General features: G+C 43.5%; 1 protein-coding gene across 4 annotated transcripts in view; it reads right to left on the bottom strand.

Annotated features, from left to right (window-relative positions):
• Positions 1–575: 575 nt before the first annotated feature.
• The window catches only part of ATP6V1B1 (ATPase H+ transporting V1 subunit B1), a 989,440-nt gene continuing 967,424 nt past the window's right edge, over positions 576–22,591 (bottom strand). For all 4 annotated transcript variants that reach the window (XM_078674535.1, XM_078674534.1, XM_078674536.1 and 1 more), the window contains 6 exons: positions 13,780–13,903; positions 10,740–10,890; positions 9,419–9,501; positions 4,115–4,219; positions 2,260–2,389; positions 576–972 (listed from right to left, as the gene is read on the bottom strand). In XM_078674535.1, coding sequence (XP_078530661.1) covers positions 821–972; positions 2,260–2,389; positions 4,115–4,219; positions 9,419–9,501; positions 10,740–10,890; positions 13,780–13,903 — 745 coding nt within the window. In that variant the 3' untranslated portion in view covers positions 576–820. The remainder of the gene's footprint in view (positions 973–2,259; positions 2,390–4,114; positions 4,220–9,418; positions 9,502–10,739; positions 10,891–13,779; positions 13,904–22,591) is intronic.

Here is a 22,591-nt window from a genome sequence, read left to right as displayed (position 1 = left end):
ATTGTGAAGAACCATCTACTAAGGCTTCGAAGAACCATCTACTAAGGCATCATTGGGAAGAACCATCTACTAAGGTATCAATGTGAAGAATTATCTACTAAGGATCATTGTGAAAAACCCACTTTCCTGTATTTGTATTCTTCAGGACTGCAGAAGTATGTTACAAAGACACTGAAACAAAACTCTTAAATATCTACATACGTGCAGGCGCTTTCAGACAGCCAACTTCATCCATTGGTCTCTTCAAGTGTCATTCAGATTTTGCTACTGCCCACCACAGCATACAGCATGGAGCAATGGGTCAGCCTACTTCACCCAATGGTTGTCTTACAGGGCTAGTGGGACTTTGTTGCTGGGCCACTCCTTTATTTGTATAATATGCTATGTGTTTGGAAATTCTTTCTGCACATTGCAAATATCAGCAAAAATATCTTGCCTCCCAAGGCCAAATCTATTATTAAATTTACATTCCACTTTTGCTCTCTGTGTCGTGATCCCTATTTATATCCGAGACTCACAAACACTTTAAATTAAATTGGACATGAACTGAGCCATGAAATAATACAGCACACAGGTAGAAGGGAATATATTGTATTTTTCCATTGTTATTTATGAAACTATTTGAAGTAAATTAGAGAATATAATAAAAGGACTGTGTCCACACAAATAAATAAAGCACAGAACGAGGCACATTTTAGCTTTCATCTGACTGGCAGGATGCTGAGCACAGACGTCTGGTGTCATCTGATTGGCAGGATGCTAAGCACAGATGTCTGCTGTCATCTGATTGGCAGGATGCTCAGCACATTGACAGGTTAGTTCAGGCACTCTCCTTGGAAGGTTTGGATTCTCTGGGATAAAACTCAGCCAGCATGCTTTCAGGAATACGTTTTAGGAGCTCTTTAGGGAAGATTCTTAACAGCTGCCAGCCAATGTCCAGCGACTCAAAGACAGTCCTGTTGTCATAGGGTCCTACAAAAATGGAGAAAAGCAAAAAGGTGTCAAAAAGTAACACATTTCACAGAAAAATTATGGATTGGTAATCTCCCAGCTGCATATTGTGGCAAGAGGATTTCCACTAATTTTGAGTTAAACTTATTAGCCTAAGCTGACACTATTGAACCTTCATGAACTTGACATTATCTTTCTTGACTTACAGTATCTGACTTCAGGAGCATGGCCCCTCCTAACTCCTAGGTGGCCTAATAATTATAGGCTTAAGGGTGAGAGCCAACATGTGTGTGACACGAATGCTATCGCCTTGACTTGCAGTACAATGTGCCTCACTTATCTAATGGCACTTTATCTGTGGTTATATGATGTCTGTCACTGGCAGAAACAGGTGAGCATACGTGGTGGAGTTAAACACATCAATGTATGTGCAAGGTGCTCCATCTAATAATTTGCATGCTAAATGTGGTCTTTTAAAGGTTGTGTGTTACATATTGCAACCCTTGTTTGACTAGGCAAACACAAGATTGCATATACTTGTGGTGTGAATGCATTAATATGTTGTTCCCATCTCCTACTTACATGCAATACCATTTGTGTGTACAGCACCGGTTAAGTAAGCCAGCATGTTCTATTTCTTACCATTACCCTAGTTCACACTTTGACTGCTACAGAAAGGACAAGAACTACTGATTGCTGGGGGTTAAAAGTGAGCCTCGATGAAAGCTGTGGACCAATAGGCTGAAACATGTGAACAAGCAGGATGCTTGGGTAAATAAAATTCAGCTGCATCTATTTTCCCCTATTTTTAACAGTTCCAGGGGCACCCAAAAAAAGGGATACTGGGGTAGCCTTGGTGTATTTTAATAAAGCATCTTTAGATCCCTCTACAACCAAACATTATCAAAGTACTCCCTCCACTGAGTTAGAGCCTATCCTGGCATTTAGCATACCAGGATGAGACCTGATGATGAAGCCTGCCTCTAATAGAGTGGGTGGAGGGTCCTTTACACAATAGATAGGTAGCTTATAGTTGTAGTCTGGAACATCTTACACTATTCCTAGAATGCATAGGTTTGGGATACCTTAATGCTGTATGAAACTGTGGTACAGATCCAGCTGAAAGGATCTTTCACTTATTTTGCTAACAAAAATCAGAGGTTCATACAGTAAGTTCTTCCAAGTTCTAACAAACCAAACAGGGCACCACTTATTTTGTCCTGTAGAGGAACAAGAAACTTCGACATTTTATTGATGTTATGACTTTGAGAATTCTTGCCAGCAAGGTATTCCTGCTCAGGTCCTTACCTTGAGCAATGAACTGCTTCTCAAACTTCTGTAAAAACTCCAGGTACAAAAGATCATCCGAGGTCAAGGCCTCCTCTCCCACCACAGCCTTCATGGCCTGGACATCCTTCCCAATGGCGTAGCAGGCATACTGTGCAAGCAGAAGAAAAGGGACCATGATTAAGGGAGGCGGCATACCAAAGTGAACAAAGAGAAACAATAGAGTGGGGGGAAGAGGAACGAACCCCTATCAAAAAGGAACACTAACAATACGTCTTAGGACCCTCACTCATAGTACAAAAGCAAGCATTTGTAAATTAGTGTACATGCATTTACATCCCATGTAAGCAGTAGGCTTAACGTTGCTGTTAGAAGCTGCCTCTGTGTATGGTATGCTACTCGTCGCATTCACTTTTTTTTAACTTTCACTAACATTCATTATCATTTGCAAAGGGGTTAATACAGCCTTTGAGTTGTCAGAAAAATGTCAATGTTTTGCACCTGGATTTCAGTCGCAAAAGATTGATACATATGCCTTAACACATCGCTATTCTTTAAGGAATGCCCTAAACACTCCCCTTCCAAACAGCTATTCATTATAGGTTTCTAAACCCATTTTGTGATTCAGAACCGTGCTGCCAAATGGCTTTAGTATGTAACAAAAAGCCACTTTACAGTTGCAAACCCTGACACTGTGAGAACTGCAGGCTTTGTGACCGCAAAATGGGTTTGTAGATCAGGCCCTTGGTGCCTGCGAACACGTCACATGCCAAAGATGGATGGAATTGCTCCTTAAAACCTTCGCTGCCGCGGCTATTCCGCCGCAGCACTAAGGGGGTGGGGGGGCCGCGCGGCGCTCACACGCTGGTGACGGAACCCGCTCCGTCACCAGCCTCGGGTGAGCTGTGCTGATGACGGAGCGGTTCCATCATGGCCCCGCCCGCTCAATAGAACGCGCCGCGCAGGCGCGAAATCAGCGCCGCGCAGGCGCGTCAGGCGGGCCGTGACGGAACCGCTCCGTCATCAGCACAGCGCCACCGCAGCTGATGACGGAGCGGTTCCGTCATCAGCGTCGAAAAGGTTAATGTTTCCCTGCATGTAAATCTAACAAGCTACTGCAGGGGCTAGGGTTCTTTGTTGACTTTAATAAGTATATGTAAAGAGTGCGCGTCAAGAGTTTTCCAAACATATTCTTTTAAAACTGCATAGAGAAATGAAGTCCCAACAGTAGCAAGTTATGACTCTGAAACAGTTGGATAGGTGAAGATTCAACCAATAGCATTAGAAAAGAGGAACGGGAAATGGCTGTGGTAAGAAAAGGTCTTGAAACAGAAAGTGGGATTCACATAATTTCTTTAGAATAAAATGTAGGCTGAAGATGACAGCCTCAGGCTTCTCCTTGCCTGACTGCTAGAAAGGTACCTCAGTCATGACATTATCTTCAATGTCCCCCCTAGCCATGACTCGGGCATCACTCAGGAGGGCTCCAGTGCTCTACACTCTTGCTCTTTGTTCTCCATAGTTCTTGTTCTTTTGCTTTTGCTTTTACTTTCACTGTAGGAGGCGTCTATACAAGCATCAAACTTGGAATGGTGGAAGATCTGCATTACATGTATTCTTTTGTCAGATAATGTGTGGGGCTGGAGATTTCTTCCCGCCTGCCCCTATTCTGGTACCTTGCAAGATATATAGTGATTAGCACGTGATGACCCTTAAAATTTAGGAAACTCCAAAACCTAACAAGAGGTGCCCGGTGTCACTTTTTGGCTATTAATATTATATCATGCAGTCAGTTGGCAATAGATGGCGAGACAGATTATTTTGAGGACAGTCTGGTTGAAAAGGGGCCACAGTCTTCAGTTCCGACAACACTCACCAGTTGGTTAGAAACATCTCCATGGTCCTTCCTCGTCATGCCCTCTCCGATGGCGGACTTCATCAGACGGGACAGGGATGGAAGCACGTTTATCGGTGGGTAGATCTGTGGAATTCAAGGGCCACATTCAGAAACACAACTTAGAATTAGAACCTGATATTATTTACTCCATTCGAGAAATTATTTACAGGAAATACAATTCTGAGGAAAAGCGGCTTATTACACAGGACCTACAAGTACTACGATTTTCAAAATATCCATAAGATAAATTCAAAGGCAGCAGATTGATCTAAATAGTGATTTGTTACATAGCCAGTGACTATCCTTAACAAGCATTGGCAAAAGCCAATAGGTCTCATCAATGAGAGAGTTATTGGCGCAGTCAATGTAAATGATTTTTTGCAATGTTGTATAGCAGCAGGGATGCTGTTCAGCATGGCTGAAAGTCCTTGAAAAAAGCACTATGACGTGACTGCCATTGGCCGAGTCACAGCACATTTTTGACTGGCAGCAGAAGTGAGGAAAGCAAGACAGCCCAGGGCAGCGCAAATGACACAACACAGGAGGTGGTGGACGGCAGGTGGGGAGAAGGTTATTAAAAAAGGCAGTTAGTATTTGCTAAAATGTTTCCTACACTTTGCATACATTTTACCAGTCTTGTGGTTAGCTGCGACACATTACACCAACTACAACAGTCTCTTCACGACAGCGCATGTGCTGTCTAGCCGAGACCTAAAACAGGGTTTAAAACCCAGGACCTAGGAAACTGTGGTTCACTTAAGCAAGCAGTTAACCTAGTCACTTAAAAGGACGTGACAGTCAATCACCAAACTATAGTTTAAGTAATCTCACTGAATAAAACATGTTCATAAACTGAAACAACAAGGTTCTCAGAGAAACCTCAAAATACATATAATGATTAAATCAGATTGAATCTAACGCGGTATAACCCAAAAGAGGGAGCAAATCAACTGCACTCACAAAAGTCCAAAAGAGTTAAAAAAAAACTGAAATTTGAAAACAATGGTTCGCTTGATTTTGTGCTTAAAAGGGGAAACCTGGCTAGCTTTCCCATCACTTAAACAGACCTAACAGTCACTCACCAAACATTAATGTATATATATTAGAGCAGTGGGAATAGACTTAAAGGAATGACTGAAAATCCAATTGCTTTTGGATTCGAGTGAATCCACCAAACTATCTCTTTGCTGCGTAGGGACATAACGTAGCGCGGCAGAGGAGTCCCGTTAGATGTATAATATGCTGGGGGCAACTGCAACATCAGTGCACATGTAGGTAAACTCTCAGGGACCTCATTCTAAGATGGTGGCCAGTAGGAGGCGTTCTAGGCAATGTACAATTGCAAGGGGAGAGGAGTTGGCTTACCAGCTAGGGCGGTCGACCTCGAATCTGAGGAACCGGATTCGAGACTCGGCATTGACGCTGAACATCCTGTGATTCTGGGCAAATCACTTAATCTCCCCGTGCCTAATAAAAATTAATGTGTCCTCATGTAACGCAACTGGTGCTATGTAAAGCGCTCTGATACCCGATACCTTCGGGTCAAGTTTGCGCTTTAAAAAATTCTGTAAAAAAACAAAAAGTATGCCTAGCACGGTGACTGACACCGGCATATTAGTGAAAATATCAATCCATTACAAAATAATCAGAGCGGGCCACAGGTAAGATGAAAGACACATTATATCCCTGTGAAGCTGAGCACTAAGACAGACATCAGCATAATAATAAAAAACTATAGTCCAATCATAAAATGAAAGGAACAAGCCACGGATATGATGCCTCATGGAAGACACATTGTAGCCCTAAAAAACCCAAGCGCAAAGACAGACATCAGCATAGGATTGAAAAACTAAACCCGATCACAGAATGAACAGAAGTGCCCATGGGTATTGTGCTTCATGTAATATACATTGTATCCCTGTAGAGCCGACTGCGATGACTATGGCTATTTCCAAAGAGAGGCTAATGGATCCATTTGACATTTGGCCTCAGTCTTTGAGTACACACAGGCTTATTTACAGAAACGGAGCTCAGAGTGAGTGAAAACACAAGCGCTCATGTGAAGTGCTGTTCAACAAAGAAAAAAGTAGTTCCTAAAACAGTTGCTAAAATGGGAACAATGGATGGATAGTAATAATTGGTCCATTATCTCGGGGTGGAATAAGGACAGGAAGAGGCATGGCGGATACATGCTATGGATACATTTGGAGAAAGAATATGAGAGCGATGATAGAGTCAGCTAATAGGAAGTCTGTGGGCGGGCTAAAGCCCACATTGCGAATACATGTCTTTTCGAGACAACGCATGAGCTAAGCCACGACCTAAAAACTGACATGGATTTGACCCTCAATGATCTAAGTTGAAGGGCCCCATCCTAAAAAATCTTATTTATTGTTACCATGAAATATTGGAGGAGAGATGAAGGTGTCAGGTGTGGTGCAAAGAGGCATGCCAATAAGCAGATCAAACCTCTAATAGGTTAAATTCAATACAGTTTACAAATAACTAGAATTCAAGGGGCATACTTCCCAGAATGGTGACGCAGAGCAGTGCAGCAAGTCAGCTTGCTGTGCTGCCCTGCATCACCGGAAAAGGGCAGGAATGCACCGTATTTCTCAAATATGGTGCATCCCTGTCTTTTCCCCCTGAGCTGGCACGGTTTAGACAGCCTAGCACCAATGCATATATCCTTGCATCGGTGCACATGTAAAGCAAATAAATGCCCTGAGTGCATGTGTGCGACATGGCACTTTAGAAAATGCATTTTTTTAAATTGCACATTGTTACTATCGACTCGGAAGTCGATGGAAATAGTATTTTCCAAATGCCCATTTCGCATTCATGAAATCTTTGTACATGTGCTTAGGAAATCGCAAATAGCAAATCCTATTTGCGATTTCCTATTTAGAGAAACGCAAAATGCAATTTCTACTGGGTGAAAATCACATTTTGCAACTCCCGATCTGCCTTTGTACATATGGAAAGGCAATTTAGCATTTCTTAACGGACAGAAATTGCGATTCAGTCCCGTTAATAAATGCTAAATCCTTTCATACATATGGCCCATAGAGTGAATGATATCAACAATAATAATGGCTGAAGATAGTATATATATGAAATGCATGGTTACCAGATGTCACAATAGACAAGCAAGGCTTGTTTATCCTCAGCCAACTTGAGGAGAACAATTTATGTCAACTTCATGGCCATCTGATACACCAGCAGACTTCGCGATCAGCAGCTGCCCGTGCAGGTAAGAACTGCGAGGCCGGGTGGGAGGGGAGGATTTTGAAGGACGGTGACGAGGGAAAAATCAATAAATAATGAATATTCCTTCATCGTCTGTCGAAATCCCCCCACCAGTCCACACCGCTCTTGACAATACCTCATGGACTCGGTGTTCATATCAGGTGTATGTATATACATTTTATTTAAACCGCAAAAGTCATTATTAGTCAGACGTTTAAAATAAACCTTTCTGTATAGAAACCAGACTAGAAGGATGTAGAGATTTCTCAAAACATTCAGAATACGTTCATTAGGTCTCAACACACTGAAGAAAGTTTACACATCTGATTAAAAGAGAGGGTTATGTTTCGATGCTTAACCAGTAAATAAGTGATGTTAGTGTAACACCAACAACTTAAATTAAATGGTAGGGTGACCAGGCGTCCCAGATGTGCTGGGACTGTCCCGGTTTTCGTACAGCAGCCCCGGAACATTTCGGCACATTTTACTCATGTCCTGGTTTTCAGCGAGAATTGACTGAAAGCAGAGGAAGGCAGGTTTATTGTGTCCCAACGCACGACTAGGTAGCAGCTTATCTGAAAGCTACCTATTTACCAGATGTGGTTCTGGGTTTAGGCCCGCTGCAGTGTTAAAGCCCCGAGCCGAAGGCGAGGGACTTTAACACTGGTAGACTCAGGCACACACTGGTAGACTCAGGCACACACCCTATCGCTATGGCTCTAAGGTGTGTCCCCGGCGCACAGCAGCTAAAATCAGCAATGGCGCTCAGGGAGAGGGAAGGAGAATGCTTTCCCCTGCTCCCACCCCATAGCGTAGCTGTAGTAAAAGAGCCACTCTTGTGGTTGAGCACCCCATAATGACCGTCGACTACCACCATCTTAGACTGACTTTAGTGTGTTATTTTATCCTAGCCTTAATGTAGGACGGCCCTGTATCAGTGGGTGCCGTCACAGAGTAGAACAGTACATTACTGTTGGCTTTGACATGGCCTCATGTCATCTTGCTCTCTGACTTTACTTTGCTTCACGGCAGAGCTTACTATTGACTCATGTCATCTTGCTTCCTAACATTACCTTGCTTTAAGCTTTTCTGTGTGCATGGCAGCGCTTGCATAATTGACTCCATTTTCATACTGCAGCCAAGTTCTGTGCTCACACGTATGCAAAAGTGGGGAGGGCATGTTTTTCGCTCCTCACTTATTTTTCGCTCTTCACCGACCAGAGTGAACTGGATATTATCTGTGGAATGTACAACTTTGTCTCGGAGTCAAAATACAGAGGCGTTGGCCAGCCACTGTCTTGGCCTTGACGCAGACTGGTACCAGCCAACTTGTTTTTTGCCAATGAGAAAGGGAGAGGGTTTTCTAGAAACTTCGTCCCACACTGAATAATAGCAATAAAGCTGGGAGCTTTCGTGGGCCAGGTGGAAATTCACCACAGAATAGACGTATTGCTGTGGATTGGTGCTGGAACTTGGGTCCCGACCGAACTCCTTCCTGGGCTGTTGAAAAGGACTTCCCACAGCTAGAATTGGCAAGGATGTTGCAGAATCAGTCGGTGAGGTGTTCCTAACCACATTCTCTTTCTCTCTCTTGTATATATTTTCTATTCTTTGCTACCTGTATACATATTGCATTCTATTGCCATCGTTTATTTTAATGACTTACTTGATATGTGGGAGTTTGCCATGGTTGATATATTTTCGGCTTGTCTTTTTAAACAGTTGCATTAATGAACTTGTATGTGTTATTTTGCCTACATTTGGGGGTGTTTTCGTACTCCGCCTTAAGGAAGTGCTAAGTCTTGCCTTGCCTTTTGGGGGTGTTGGGTTAGGGTGTGTTCTTTCAGCGTAAAGCACATTCATTACAGCAGCGCAGCATTTTTGTCTGACATGTTTGTAAATCAGGCTCACAGTAGCTTTCAGCAAATGAGAAATCCGAAAAATCCAAGAAATATCTGCGGCGAAAGCAATAGGTATAAGTGCAGATCAATGCCTGCAAAGGGAAGAAGAACAAGACAAAAAGTGTGCACCAACCTGTCTGTTGTGCAGCTGCCGGTCCACGTAGATCTGCCCTTCGGTGATGAAGCCAGTCAAGTCAGGAATCGGGTGAGTGATATCTGCAAATAAAATTGAGCATTTCAGTGTACTACATCCATTTTAAACTGAAAAGCCCAGTGACACCACAAGAATTCACAATCAGACATGACAAAAAAGCAAAAATATAAGTACTATATGAAAGTAAAGTGCTCCTTTATTGCTATGCACAAATGGAGGAAATGTACAGTCATCTAATTAATTAACATTCTACTAATCTCCGCAAAATCATGCAGTAAAAATCATGGGCAAATTTATCAAAATATCACACAACTCAGCAAGCCACCATGTTGTGTTGTGCTGTGCTGCGTGAAATGGAAAGGGCAGGAATGAGCTGCATTTCACATTATACGACACACTCCTGCTCTCTGTCTGCACTGGCGCACAAACTGCTACCTAGCATAAACGCAGGCACACTTGGGCCTTTGTGGAAGGGTGCCTGCGTTGCAAACAGAACTGTTGTTGTGCAGGAAGAGGCACAAAACATCCTCTGAGGCATTTTTCTCTTTCTGTGTGTGCTACAGCACACATAAAAAAGGAAAATCAGGAAGAAATAAAGATATTTCTCCTTGTTACACCTCCCCAGTAATGGTAAATCTAAGAATGCCCCAAAATCCATGGGTGGATTTGTGGGAACACTCATGCTCCACACACAGAACACCTCAATGGGGCAAGGTAACGCAACGCAGAAATTTGTGCTGCGTTACTCTAGATGTATTAAGCGACCCAGGGCCAGGCAAGGTGGCCTTGTGTGGCTTGATAATCCAACTTTAGTGTGCGTAGCCCTTACGTCCCATTGCGTGGCGCAAGGACGATGCAACACTATGATAAACTTGCCCCCATGTGTGGTGCAGGAATGGCACAGCGGTGATACAGGGTTTCCATCATTTGGTTGCTGGTACCTGACATTGATCCTGCGGGGTTATTCCACATTAATTTGAGAAATGTGCAAATCCTGGAGTTAGAACCGAGTAGTAACATTATCACTAGAGCGGAGTTGTTGCCCTAGGCATTAGTAACTTAGAAATAAACATTTAGAAAAATAAGGATCTTTATTTGGATGCATTAACATTTGTTTTGGACAATTTTGAAAAATCACTTTTAATTGTAGATCTCCTTTTCGATCTGTTTAACTTTTTTTTCCAGGGTGCTTTTTTTTTAACTCTTTTTGATCTTTTCTCCTGGAACCCTGATCTCTTATCTCATTGAAGCGTCCATAACCAGTGCTTCTCCTGGTTTAACACGTGATTGGTTAACTTACCGTCGTTTGGCATGGTGAGGATGGGGATCTGTGTGATGGAGCCACCTCGCCCCTCCACTCGCCCGGCGCGCTCGTAGATCGTGGCCAAGTCAGTGTACATGTAACCGGGAAACCCTCGCCGACCTGGCACCTCCTCTCTGGCCGCAGATACCTGAATACGATAAATGCATGTCAGTGCACTCCTCACTGCACAGCAACTGGCATCGAAGCAAGAACAATATCACATCACAATATCACATCATCGCGATAACGCACCCAAGGTAGGATGTAAACAATAGGGTTCCTCAGGTAAGTCATACATAAAGAGGATAAATCTCCTTTTTTCTCATGGCAATGTAAGACCAAAATATGCCATGGTGGACTATATTATGTGGTAGAAAAAAACAAATTATGTGGCATATTACCTGATAACTGGAAATATATATGCCACCATCTTTAGCATTATTATTAAGCTATTATGCAGACCCACCAGGATTTTGCAGGCTTTTGTCGACAACTTTTGCGGGGGGGGGGGGGGGGGGGGGGTTACATTTGCAGCTCAAAACTCTTAACATGTGTGTCTTTTATGAAATAGCCAGAAAATGTCCCTCTTCCACAATATCACTCGTCCTGTGGCCCATCACTCCCAGAGGCTCTACCCTGTGCCAGTCTGTGGCCTGGCAGTGTCCCCTGCAGCATGGTGCCTCGGAACCGGAGGACTTCTGGTAATACTGCAGATTTCAGCTTGAAAGCTCTGCTCCCTCTGGCATGGGGGAGGGGTCTAGTTACTTGGCAGCGGGGGTGCACAGGGGCATGGAGAGTGGACCACAGGTGGCGCAGAGGTATAGAAGGGGGAAAGCATCTGCCAGTGGTGTTACCGGGCAGGAGGCAGCAGGTTATCTCATCTGTGGCCTGCTCGCCTGTTGCCCACACTCCTTTTACTGGCCCGTAGTAATGCAGGACCAATAAAAAGACACCCAGATTCATAAAAATAATAATAATAATAATAATAATAATTTATGTAGGCACTTTTGTAAAACTGGCAGGATTTGTACCCTTGTGCAGATTTTGTGACTATTTTTTATTTATATGAGTGTATTACCACCTTTTGTATATTGCAAATCACGTTACACAAATACGTAAGGACATTTACACGTATGAGCCGCACATTCACACAGCTTTCTGATTTTGTTCTTTAGGGGTTTTGTGTTTTTTGTGAGTCAGAGAATGAACTGAAACATCAAGGATCGTAGAAACATCTGCTATTTATACTATAGGGAACAGCAACTACTCCATTGCTGAGTGTTACATCAAAAAATATTATATATAACAGTGATATTATATATAATTATGTATTATATTGATTATAATACATGGACGCCTACAATCCCTGTATAAAAAGCCTGTTTCTAATTTCTTTAATTATAGGCGACTTGAGACGTCTCTCTAGTCGTCTGTAATAGAGTAATAACGTAGTGGTTCAACTGTAATAAATCCTTTTATTTGACTTGTGATGTCACAATGCCTGATGCCAGAGCTAGCAGCCGAGGTGAAAGGCATCATGAACACTCTGCTTTAAATTAAAAAATGGAAACGAAATGTGGCTTTTCCTTCTTCTGCTTTGTTTTTCTAGATGAACAGTAATAAGCTGAAATGACATACTTGAGGCAGAATATTCTAGTGTTTATTTATATATAGGAAAGATATAATCTAACTGCAAGTTTCTACACATTCAAAGCTACTGCATTTTTTTAAATGTCTTGTACTAAACTTATTCTAATATCTTTTTGCAACAAATGGCTAACTACTTTTAGGTGTGTTTAATTTTTGCACTAGATATGCTGATTGTATTCGTTATATTTACAAACATTCTCTTTCATATCAAACAGCACCATTCCAAGGATTTAAATGGTTTGTTGGAAGGGTTATGATGTGATCATGTGTTATGAGAAATAAAGTACCCCGTCCTGTACATTATAAGGCTATTGCACCTAGCCTCGTAGTCACCTCAAAGTTCTATGATCTTGACGGAACTCAGCCTTTGACTTGTTCCTCCATATGGTCACAGAATTCCTCTGTGACTTACAATATTCTTATAAAGAATGCCAGGGGGTATCTTATCTCATATATTACTGGGATCTGCGATCAATAAGACATTCCTTAAATAATGAATTAAAGTTAGTCGTGTGCTGAGCTGTATAGTGTGTAACTTATTTTTTTACAGGAATCTATATCTACGGGCAATGTTTTATGAACTCTGCAACTTTGCAAACATTTGCTTGAGAAATTATAACTTACGCACACTGTAGGGCTTATTTATGAGAGGCTTGCACCGCATCACTTTTTCTGACGCTCCTAGGAACAAACCTTTCATCCATATCTATGAGGCAACGCAAAGTCACTTTGAGTGGCTTAAATGGCATCTTAGATATGGAGTGGCGTGGCCTGTCTTGAAGGGCATCATAGATATAGAGTAAGACAGAGCATCGCAAGTCACTGCGTTACCTTACTCTGTGCTAGGGAGGAGTTTCATGGTTTCCAGGCAACACCCATAGATTTTGACGCTGTCGCAGATTTAATTTAATCACGTAATCCTGGGGGAGCGCCAAAACCTTACACCTTCCTAGGGGAAATATTGTTGTTTCTCTTCATCTTTTCCTCTATTTGTGCTGAATTCTGCAGCACCCATAGAAAGAGGAAAATGCCTCTCTGGGTTGTTTTTGTGCGTGCAGGAAAGTGCCCCTTCCTGCACGCACAAAAACAAGCCTGCATGCAGCACAGACACCTTTGTACAACGGTGCAAGTGTGCCTGCGTTGGTGCTAGACAGCCAAATGCGCGTCAGCGCAGGGGGAAAGGACAGGAATGCACCGTATTGCATATATATGGTGTATTCCTGCCTTTCACATAGGCATAGGGAAGCGCAGTAAGAAGACTTGTGGCGCTGCCCTGCGCCAGTTTCCCATAAATAAGCCTCTATGAGTGCAAACCGAAACATAAATACAGTGCCTGGGCAATAAAGATACTTTGACTCGATAGAAACATTAAAGACAGGTTTTTTACCTCACGCAAGGCTTCCGCATAAGAGCTCATGTCAGTCAGAATCACAAGCACGTGCTTTTCACACTGATAGGCCAGGAACTCAGCTTCAGTCAGAGCCAAACGGGGCGTGATGATGCGCTCAATCCTGCAAAGAGGTAACAGAAGCAGTGCTTAATTTGTAAAAAAAAATCAGTGCCGAGCCCTGGTCAGGAGGCCATCGCAGTTTGCACCAAACATTGCCACAGTACTTACACAACTGCTCACCGTCACACTGCTACATGTGTGATAATTCAGACTGTTCGAGCCGCCAAAGCTTTTAGAATGGCTTGGGTGGCAGGCATTACTGGTTTTTAATATATATTGAATTAACAAACCACTGTTTTTCTGCTCATCTTTAAATTATAGAAACAGCACCACCATGTGGCAGCCGTCATAAATGCAGGCAATTAAGTTCTGGTGCCAGCAAATAAGTGCCAAGTACTGGAAACCGCCGGCTCAAATTAAGCACTGAGAGTGAGGATATAAACATATCAGGGATTGAGCATGACTCTGTACTGACTCATGGGGGTAGAGGTGGACAGGAATATTTCTTGCTCTTGGGGGATTGAGAATGAACCTAAATCGTTGATGACTTAAGAATGATATCTCAAGCATAATGTTCACCTTTAACTGTGATGCACGATTAAAACCCCAATAAAATTAGTTTACAAAAAAAAAAAAAAAATTTACGTATCAGGGATTGATACGTGACGTGTCACGCCATGGGTACCTGGAGGGCTTCAAAGGTGGTTGGTGATGGATAATGTGCTAAATCTGCAGGAGAAGTCAGCTGTGATACTAGTGGCTTTACCGCTCTGTCCCTAGGATCTGGGAAATACCGCCAAAGGATTTTATGACGGGTTTAGCACTTCCTCCAGAAATCAGGTTTTTCATTAACTTTCACTTCTGTGTTTTTATCACCAACTTCTAAAGCAGGCACTATTGATAACCTCAATCTGTTGACAATTCCCATATGAAAATAATTACGGTTCCACATGAGAATCATGAAATGTGGAACTATGAATCTGAATTCTATATAGTGATAATATCCTGAATTCGTGGTCTTTTGTCGACATTGTTGACAGAAATAAATGCTACGCAATTTTAATGTAATGTGATTTATGAAAATACAGATACATATTTGATACACTATCTTGAAAAAAATCTCAAGTGATTTTTTTAAACTATTGTTTGCATAAATCACTATGGCGGCAGGGGGGGTAACACAGGCCCCTGCAGACCTTGCAGCACACGGGGGCAAGCCTACAAGGCCCCCCAAGCCTTCAACCCCCTTAACCCATTCTTTGGAGGGGAAGAGGGTGTATCCTTCTGTGTTACACCACTGTCTCGTGGTACATCTCCACTATACTAATCCTTTCTGAGACCCACATGAACCCACAATGGTAATCAGTAATTTGTGGGGGATTATTTAGCATCCAGCCTCAGAGAGGGGATGAAGGATGAACATTTGCAATGAGGACGACGCACTCTTAGCTCATGGAATCCGATGCAAAGTTCACGTGTCTCAAAGATGCTCACCAACCACAGATGGATGTTGTCCTTTTTGAGGCCCAGCAGTCAGATGCACTCGACAGGCTTTGACAGTAATGAACCCTAGGGCATGACTTACCCTTAATGACAGCCCAACAATAGAATCAAGGTTTAAGCAAATCTGGCAGAAGCAGCTATGAGGAATATTCATTCCCTGTTATTATAATAGACACATTTGAGCATTTGCATCAATCTACCTTCCAGGGCTGTTTTCAGCTTCCACTCCAGTCCAGCCAAAGGTATGTGATGCATTTCTAGGCACTCAAGCATGTCAATCTGCAATAAGTCTGAGACTCATTTTGTATTTTGATCATCTCATCCTCTGTCTGCCTCTGTTTCAGTCCAAGTGCCTACATTGCACCTTGTCCTTCGCATCCACAGGTATGCCACCGAGCACACACTCAGGTGAGCTGAGAGCCTTTCATTTAACGCATGACCTTACACACCTTTATTTGTAATATTTTGAAACCATATTACCTGCTTCTATTTCCTGGATAGGTTGTTACCACTGTTACTTGCCCACCATGTCATCGTGGCCCCAAGCATCCCTCCCCAAATCTCACCCATCAGAGGTCACCAAACAGGCCAGCTGTCCCTCTCTGGTCTTTGCCCCTCATTGACACTCCACTGATCTAAGAATATGGGCAAAGAATAGTACATGGTAAGTCTTCAGAGGCAGGTACAGCCCAAGGCAAAAGGGCTATAATGCTAGTCCAAGGTATGTTACCTTTACTTCCCAGGCTATACATCAGGAGTTATTACACTGCTGGAGTTACATCAGGGGTCATTACATCACAGGTAAGTTTTTGTTCTTTTAATTTATAGCTACTTTTTACATACATATATGTAAACAGTGTCTTTATTTTACAGTAGAGGTTCAAATTGATTTAAAGCTAAATTAAATTTAGCTAATTGATATGTTAAAATGTGTTACATTAATTGTAATTAGAAATTAAGTAATAAATATTTTTTCAGGTTAAGGTTTTTTTTTACCATAAAAAATGTGAAATGTGTTTTTTTAGGGGGACAGGGATGGGTTCTGTCGAGTGATCAACATGGTTTAGGGTTCACGGATGGATAAGGGGTTTTTAAGGTTCAGGGATGGGTAATATTTAGGGATACTGAGGGCTTTTTAGGGGTAAAAGATGGCTAGAAGTCATGGGTAGTAAGAGATGTATAGGGTTCAGTGATGGGTAGTGTTCGGGAGTATTAAGACAGTGTTAGGGTTCAGGGTTGGTAGTATTAATGGGGCTCTTTGGGGTTTTAAGGTTTGGGGATGGGTAGAGTTAAGAGTAGTAATGGACTTTTAGGATCCATCAAATTTAGGGGTAGTGGGGAACTTTTAGGGTTCAGAGATGGGTAGTGTTTAAGGATAGTAAGGGGTTCTTATGGTTCAGGGATGGGTAGTGTAAAATAAAATTTTATCAAATAAAAAAAAAATATATAAATTATATTTAAATTACATTCTAGATAGTGGTAGTGTTTTAATTAAAAAAATGTTAATTAAATTTTTAATGCTAGATTACTTTTAGATTTACAATATATATGTAAATAGATGTGTGTGTAATGGGGGAATGTAGGTGTGTGTGGGGGTGTATACACACACACATATTTAAAAGGGGCACAAAATAATACATAACTATATGTCTCCGAGGTAAAGGCACCCCCAACGTAACAAAACACAATTTAAAAAGCAGTTTCGATAAATCTACTACAGCGTAATGTTAAAAAATGTTATGTTAAAAATATTTATACCGCGCTCGGTCACCAGACGGTTTCATGGCGCTCATAGACAATTGCGGGGGGAACAGTTCAGCGGAGTAACACAGTAGGCTAGCTGGAAGAAGTGAGTTTTGAGTAATTTACGGAAGCAAACATAACTGGGGCAAAGTCTAAGGGAAATAGGGAGGGAGTTCCACAGAGTGGGGGCCAGGAAGGAAAAACACAGTCCTCCATGCTTTTTACGTTTGTACCTTGGAACCATCAACAGGTTGTGGGAAGTGGACCGGAGATTTCTCGAGGGGGTGTAACGCTGGAGGCTGGATGTGATAAAGGCAGGAGCTTGATCAGTAAGAGCCTTAAAGACAGTGCAGCCAAGTTTGAACATGCAGCGATAGGCCACGGGGAGCCAATGCAGTCTCCTCAACAGAGGCGAGACATGTTGATGTTTGGGCTGATGAAAGACCAGTCTTGCCGCCTGGTTTTGCACCAACTGCAGCCGGTGAAGATGGTAGGCAGGTATTCCAACGTAGAGGGAGTTAGCGTAGTCAATACGCGAGGTAACAAGAGGCATAATGACGAGAATGAGTGCCTCGGTGGTGAGGAACCTATGAATTTTGCATATCCTGCGCAGGTGGAAAAAACAGGATGATGTAACTGCATTAATTTGAGGCCTCATAGACAAGTCACTACATATGATTACGCCTAGGCTCTTTACCGAATTGACAGGGCAAGGTGAAGACCCAAGGGAGGGGGGCCAGAAGCTAGAATTCCAAGGATTAGCTGGCCCGCCCATCAACACTAACCCCGTCTTGTTGGGGTTAAGCTTCAGCTGACTATAGTGCATCCACTCAGAGATCACAAGCATAGTGGATTGAAAATTGGTACACGAAGAAGGGGTGGGATCCACAGGAAAAATCAATTGTAAATCATCAGCATAATTAAAAATAGTAACCGGGGTGTGACGGAGGGAAGCTATGAGAGGTTGCATATAGAGGTTAAACAAAAGTGGCGACAAGGCAGAGCCCTGAGGGACTCCACAAGATAGGGGGGAATAGGAAGCGGAGTAAGTGGACAGGTGAACTGCCTGGGAACGCTGATGCAGGAAGGATCTGATCCATGTAAGAGCCATGCCTTGGATACCCGCGTTGTTGACACGGTCGATCAAGATGTCATGATCGACCGTGTCAAAAGCAGCCGACAAGTCCAGTAAAACAAGAGCCTGGGCAATATTCTTGTCGGCGCCTTGCCTCAGCACATCCATCACGGCCACAATAACAGGTTCGGTAGAATGAGCTGGCCGGAAGCCAGCTTGCTGGTCATCCAAAAAGGAAGAGCCCTCAATGAATGTACTGAGACAACGAGTAACGTAGGTCTCCAAGAATTTCCCCAAATAGGGGAGAAGGGAAATCGGTCAAAAATTACTCATGACGGAAGGGTCAGCACCGGGCTTCTTTAGTATGGGAACTACAACCGCCTGTTTGAAAGAATCTGGGACCGTGCCAGTAGCAAGCAAGTTGTTAAGCAGTGACAAAGGGGGGTCAGGACAGGCCAAAAAAACTTCTCTAAGGATTTGTGGAGGGCAGCAGTCATTAGGGGAGCCCGAGCTCACTGAATGTAACAAAGAGATGAACTCTGTCGGGGTGATGGGAGGGAAAACATCCAGGCGGCAAGGGTTCACAGAGGGTAGAGGAGGGGGGATGGGGGAGGAAGGAGAGGGAATGTTATTCTTGATGGTGTCAATTTTTTCAATGAAGTACGAATTCAGGGAATCACAAAGAGCTTGAGTAGGTAGGGGTTGAACAGTAACACGGTCCGGCAAGGTGAGCTCCTCAACTATAGAAAAAATGTCCTTAGACTTAGAGGCTGAGTCCATAATTTTCTGAGAAAAGTAAGAGGTTTTGGCCAGTAAGATAGATTTTTTATACTGTTTCAGTAAATCAACATACTCAATTTTAGATGTTGAGTCGTAGTTACGCCTCCATCGGCGCTCAGCTTGGCGGAGGGACAATTTGTCCAATTTCAATTGATCAGTGAACCATCGCTGAGCGTCATGGGGACGTTTCGTTTTTATGATTTTTAACGGGGCCACTTTATCACTGGCAGATATGAGCCACTGCTCGAGATGACAGGCCTGGTCAGTCAACGAGGCCTGGTCCCTAGGGGCTGTAGAGGCCAAGATAGCGTGGAAATCTGCGAGATTGGCATGCTTCCAATTCCGGACAGTGAAATTGGTAATAGGGATGGAGTGAACAGGCAGAGTGAGGTTGATTTTAATTGAAATAAAAGAGTGATCAGACCAAGAACAAGGATACACTGAGGGAGGAGAAATGTCAAGATTGGTAGTCCAAACTTGGTCGAGAATGTGACCTTTGCAATGGGTGGCTACAGTGATATGCTGGCTGCAGTTCAAACCAAGTAGAAGGTCAGTGAAATCCTCAGAGAGATTACTCTCACGGGGGTCAGTCGGCCAGTAATCAAAATCGCCAATGATGAGAAGTTAATGATTAGCCGGGAGATCAGTTCGCCGAACTGTTGGGAGAAAAGGGGCATGCAGTCAGGAGGTCTGTAAACAAGGACACAAATAAAAGAAAACCTAGGAGAGGTGAATTTAAAAGTGAGACAATCAGTTTTGGCAAGAGTGAAAGTTTCGAGGGTAGTAAACTTATGCTCGGAGCGAATGATAGCTGCAACCCCCCCTCCGGCTCTCCCGCCGGCACTATTCGATTGTAAGATATAGTAGCCAGTGGGGATAGCGGCAAGGATATCTGATGTAAAAGTCAACAAAGTGATAACTGATATTCTATTAGAATATTGCACCCACTGAGTGTAGCATGTTCTAAAATGTAGAAGGAGATACGAAAAGGCAAGTATTCGAATTTTAGGGCAGAAGGTATATGCCAGACATTATTAGCCCTGACCCACTTTATTGTCTTCAATGATGATTTTGATGATGAAAGCGACTTGTAATGCACACAGCTGCCCCAAGGAGTGTCACAGCACCCACCAAAAGGTCAGAATGTAGTGAAAGATCTTATCGTCTATCCCTATGAAAAAAGCAAGGTATCAATCCTTTTTAAACACTGCGATATTGTCCAGATCGTGGAGCTCAAAAGAGAGCTTATTCCAAGCCACTGGTCGTGGGTAGGTGAGCGACCGTCGCCCGCTCTGGAACGGTGAATTCTGAGCGTCATTAGCATGCACGCTGCTAGCAGACCGCCAGTTTGTTGCGGGGTGTAGAAGCTGATAGGGAGCCAGGGCAGCACGTAAGTGTGGGAACATATGCATTGTAACTGGCAAATGCAAAAGAAAATGAGCTGCCGCGTTCTGGATCACCTGAAGGCTGTCCAGTAGGTATTCAGGAAGACCAAAGTAGAGGGCATTGCCATAATCCAGTCTGGAGGTTATCAGTGTCTGGATAACCGTTTTCTTTGCCGTGAATGAGAGGTACTGCAAGAACTTTGTTAGTGAGCGCTGAATTCCAAAACAAGTGCCTACGACTGATTTAATGTGTGGCTTAATGCCCAGACTGTTATCATATTTGATCTCTAGGTTCTTGAATATGCCATTCTGTGGGCCTAGCGGGGAGACATCTTTGGGCCAGAAATTCTGCCTTGTTTCTGAGAATATTACCCAAAAAAGAATTTCAGTTTTATCTGCGTTGCACTTGAGTTTGTGTAAAGCCATCCAATGGAAAATGACAGTCAGGCAAGCTTTAAAAGAAACCTCAGGGATCTCGTTTCACTTGCCACACGAGAAACGTAAAATCTAACTTTTGGCTCCAGGGCTTCTGCTATTTGGGCAAGTGGAGTGATATACATATTAAATATTGTTGGGCTCAGAGCAGAGCCCTGGGGAACTCCCACTGTCAACTCATGCGGCTTTGAGGAGAAAGGAGGAATCCAACCTGTTGACTTCTGCCTCTCATAAAGGCTTCACCGTTTATCAGGGCCGGACTGGCCGTAGCAGGCACCGGGCGTTTCCCCGGTGGGCCGCTAGGGTGGGGGCCGGTTTTGGGCCCCTGGGTAGCTATTTTTGCTACCAGGGGCCGGCAATATCGCCCCCTGTAACAAAATCGGCCGAAACCGGCCCTTGCAAACTGCTCGGCTGCACCCTCTCAGCCCCCCAACCCCCCCCCCGGACAACGGGGACGGGCAAGCAGTTTGCCAGGGCCGGTTTCACTTCCCAGTCCAGCCCTGTCGTTTATGCCAATAGGATTGAACACGTGCAAGACATCTGGGTTGGGGGATCGTATCAAAGGCTGCTGATAGATCTAACATGATCAGTATTGCCTTTCCCATGGCGTATACGGTGCTTTTGATGCATTCTATTACCGCTTTTAGTGCTGTCTCCGTCCTAAAGCGGGGTCTAAAACCCGACTGGCTTGGATGGAGCAGGATGTTGGATTCCAAGTATAAAGAAAGCTGCTGATTAACATGTTTTTCCAGTACCTTAGACAGGCTTGGTGATAAAGAAATAGGTCTGTAAATAGACTGGATTCCAGGGTGCACCAACGGTTTCTTTGGCAGGGCCAGAGTTCTGGCCTGTTTCCAGGAGCAGGGTAGTGTAACTGGCACATGCGACGCATTAATCACCTTATTTGCCATTGGGTTAATAGCAATAGCCCCTAAGGCTAGCAAGTTTGGCAGGCACAGGCATGATGGAGACCTTGATTTAAGGTTACTTAAGGCTGTCAAAGATCTCCCCAAAGAAATCAGTTTGAAACTAGACAGAGTAGCCTTGGTTGAGGAGTGTGTACTGGAATTCATTATTTCCAATAACTCCTCATCTTGCAGGGTACCGGCAGACAGGCTGGCTTGAATAATTGAGATTTTATTGTGAAAGGAGGTCGCCAACTATTTGCACCAGTCCACAGAGAGATGCTGGGATCTTGCGCAAGCCACAGGAGACAAGAAGGGGCATATTTACAATGGAAAGGCAGAGCGTGGCATTAAGCACAAAATGCTAACGCCATGCTCCGCCATTCCGAAAATGCAGAGATGAGCCGAATTTACAAAGATACGGCGCATCTTTGAGGGACGACCGTGCCAATTTATCAATAGACTCTCAAATCTAGTTGTCAAGGATCCTGACATCATCCTCAACCGAGCCTGAAAGAGCTGGGGCACTTCCTTCCAGGGAGCGCAGAAACTCTGTAGGCTGGACTTTATGATAGCTCTTGAGGTGCATGGAGTCCTGGTAGATGGAAGATGTGCTTTTTTGGGATCGGCCAAGTGAATTTAATCAAATAGTGGTCTGAAAAACCTGAGGAATGGGATCTTCCAATAGCAAAGTCACGTTGGAGAACATCTGATCCAACACGCGATCCACTTGGCGTGTTGGACTAAATATATGTTGGATAAGAACCAAGGATGACATGGTGTCCCTCAATTCTTAAATTTCATTGTCATTCACCTTATCCATGTGTAGATTGAGATCCCTCAGGAGCATCAATTGCACGCATCTCAGTGCAAAGGCATTTCCTAAGGATTTGAGAATTTGTAAATTAGAACCCCAGCCACTA

This window comes from Lissotriton helveticus, chromosome 2_1 (assembly GCF_964261635.1).
Source record: "Lissotriton helveticus chromosome 2_1, aLisHel1.1, whole genome shotgun sequence".
Lineage (NCBI taxonomy): Eukaryota > Metazoa > Chordata > Amphibia > Caudata > Salamandridae > Lissotriton > Lissotriton helveticus.
Note: the sequence above shows the minus strand (reverse complement) of the source record. Positions and strands in the feature narration are given on the sequence as shown.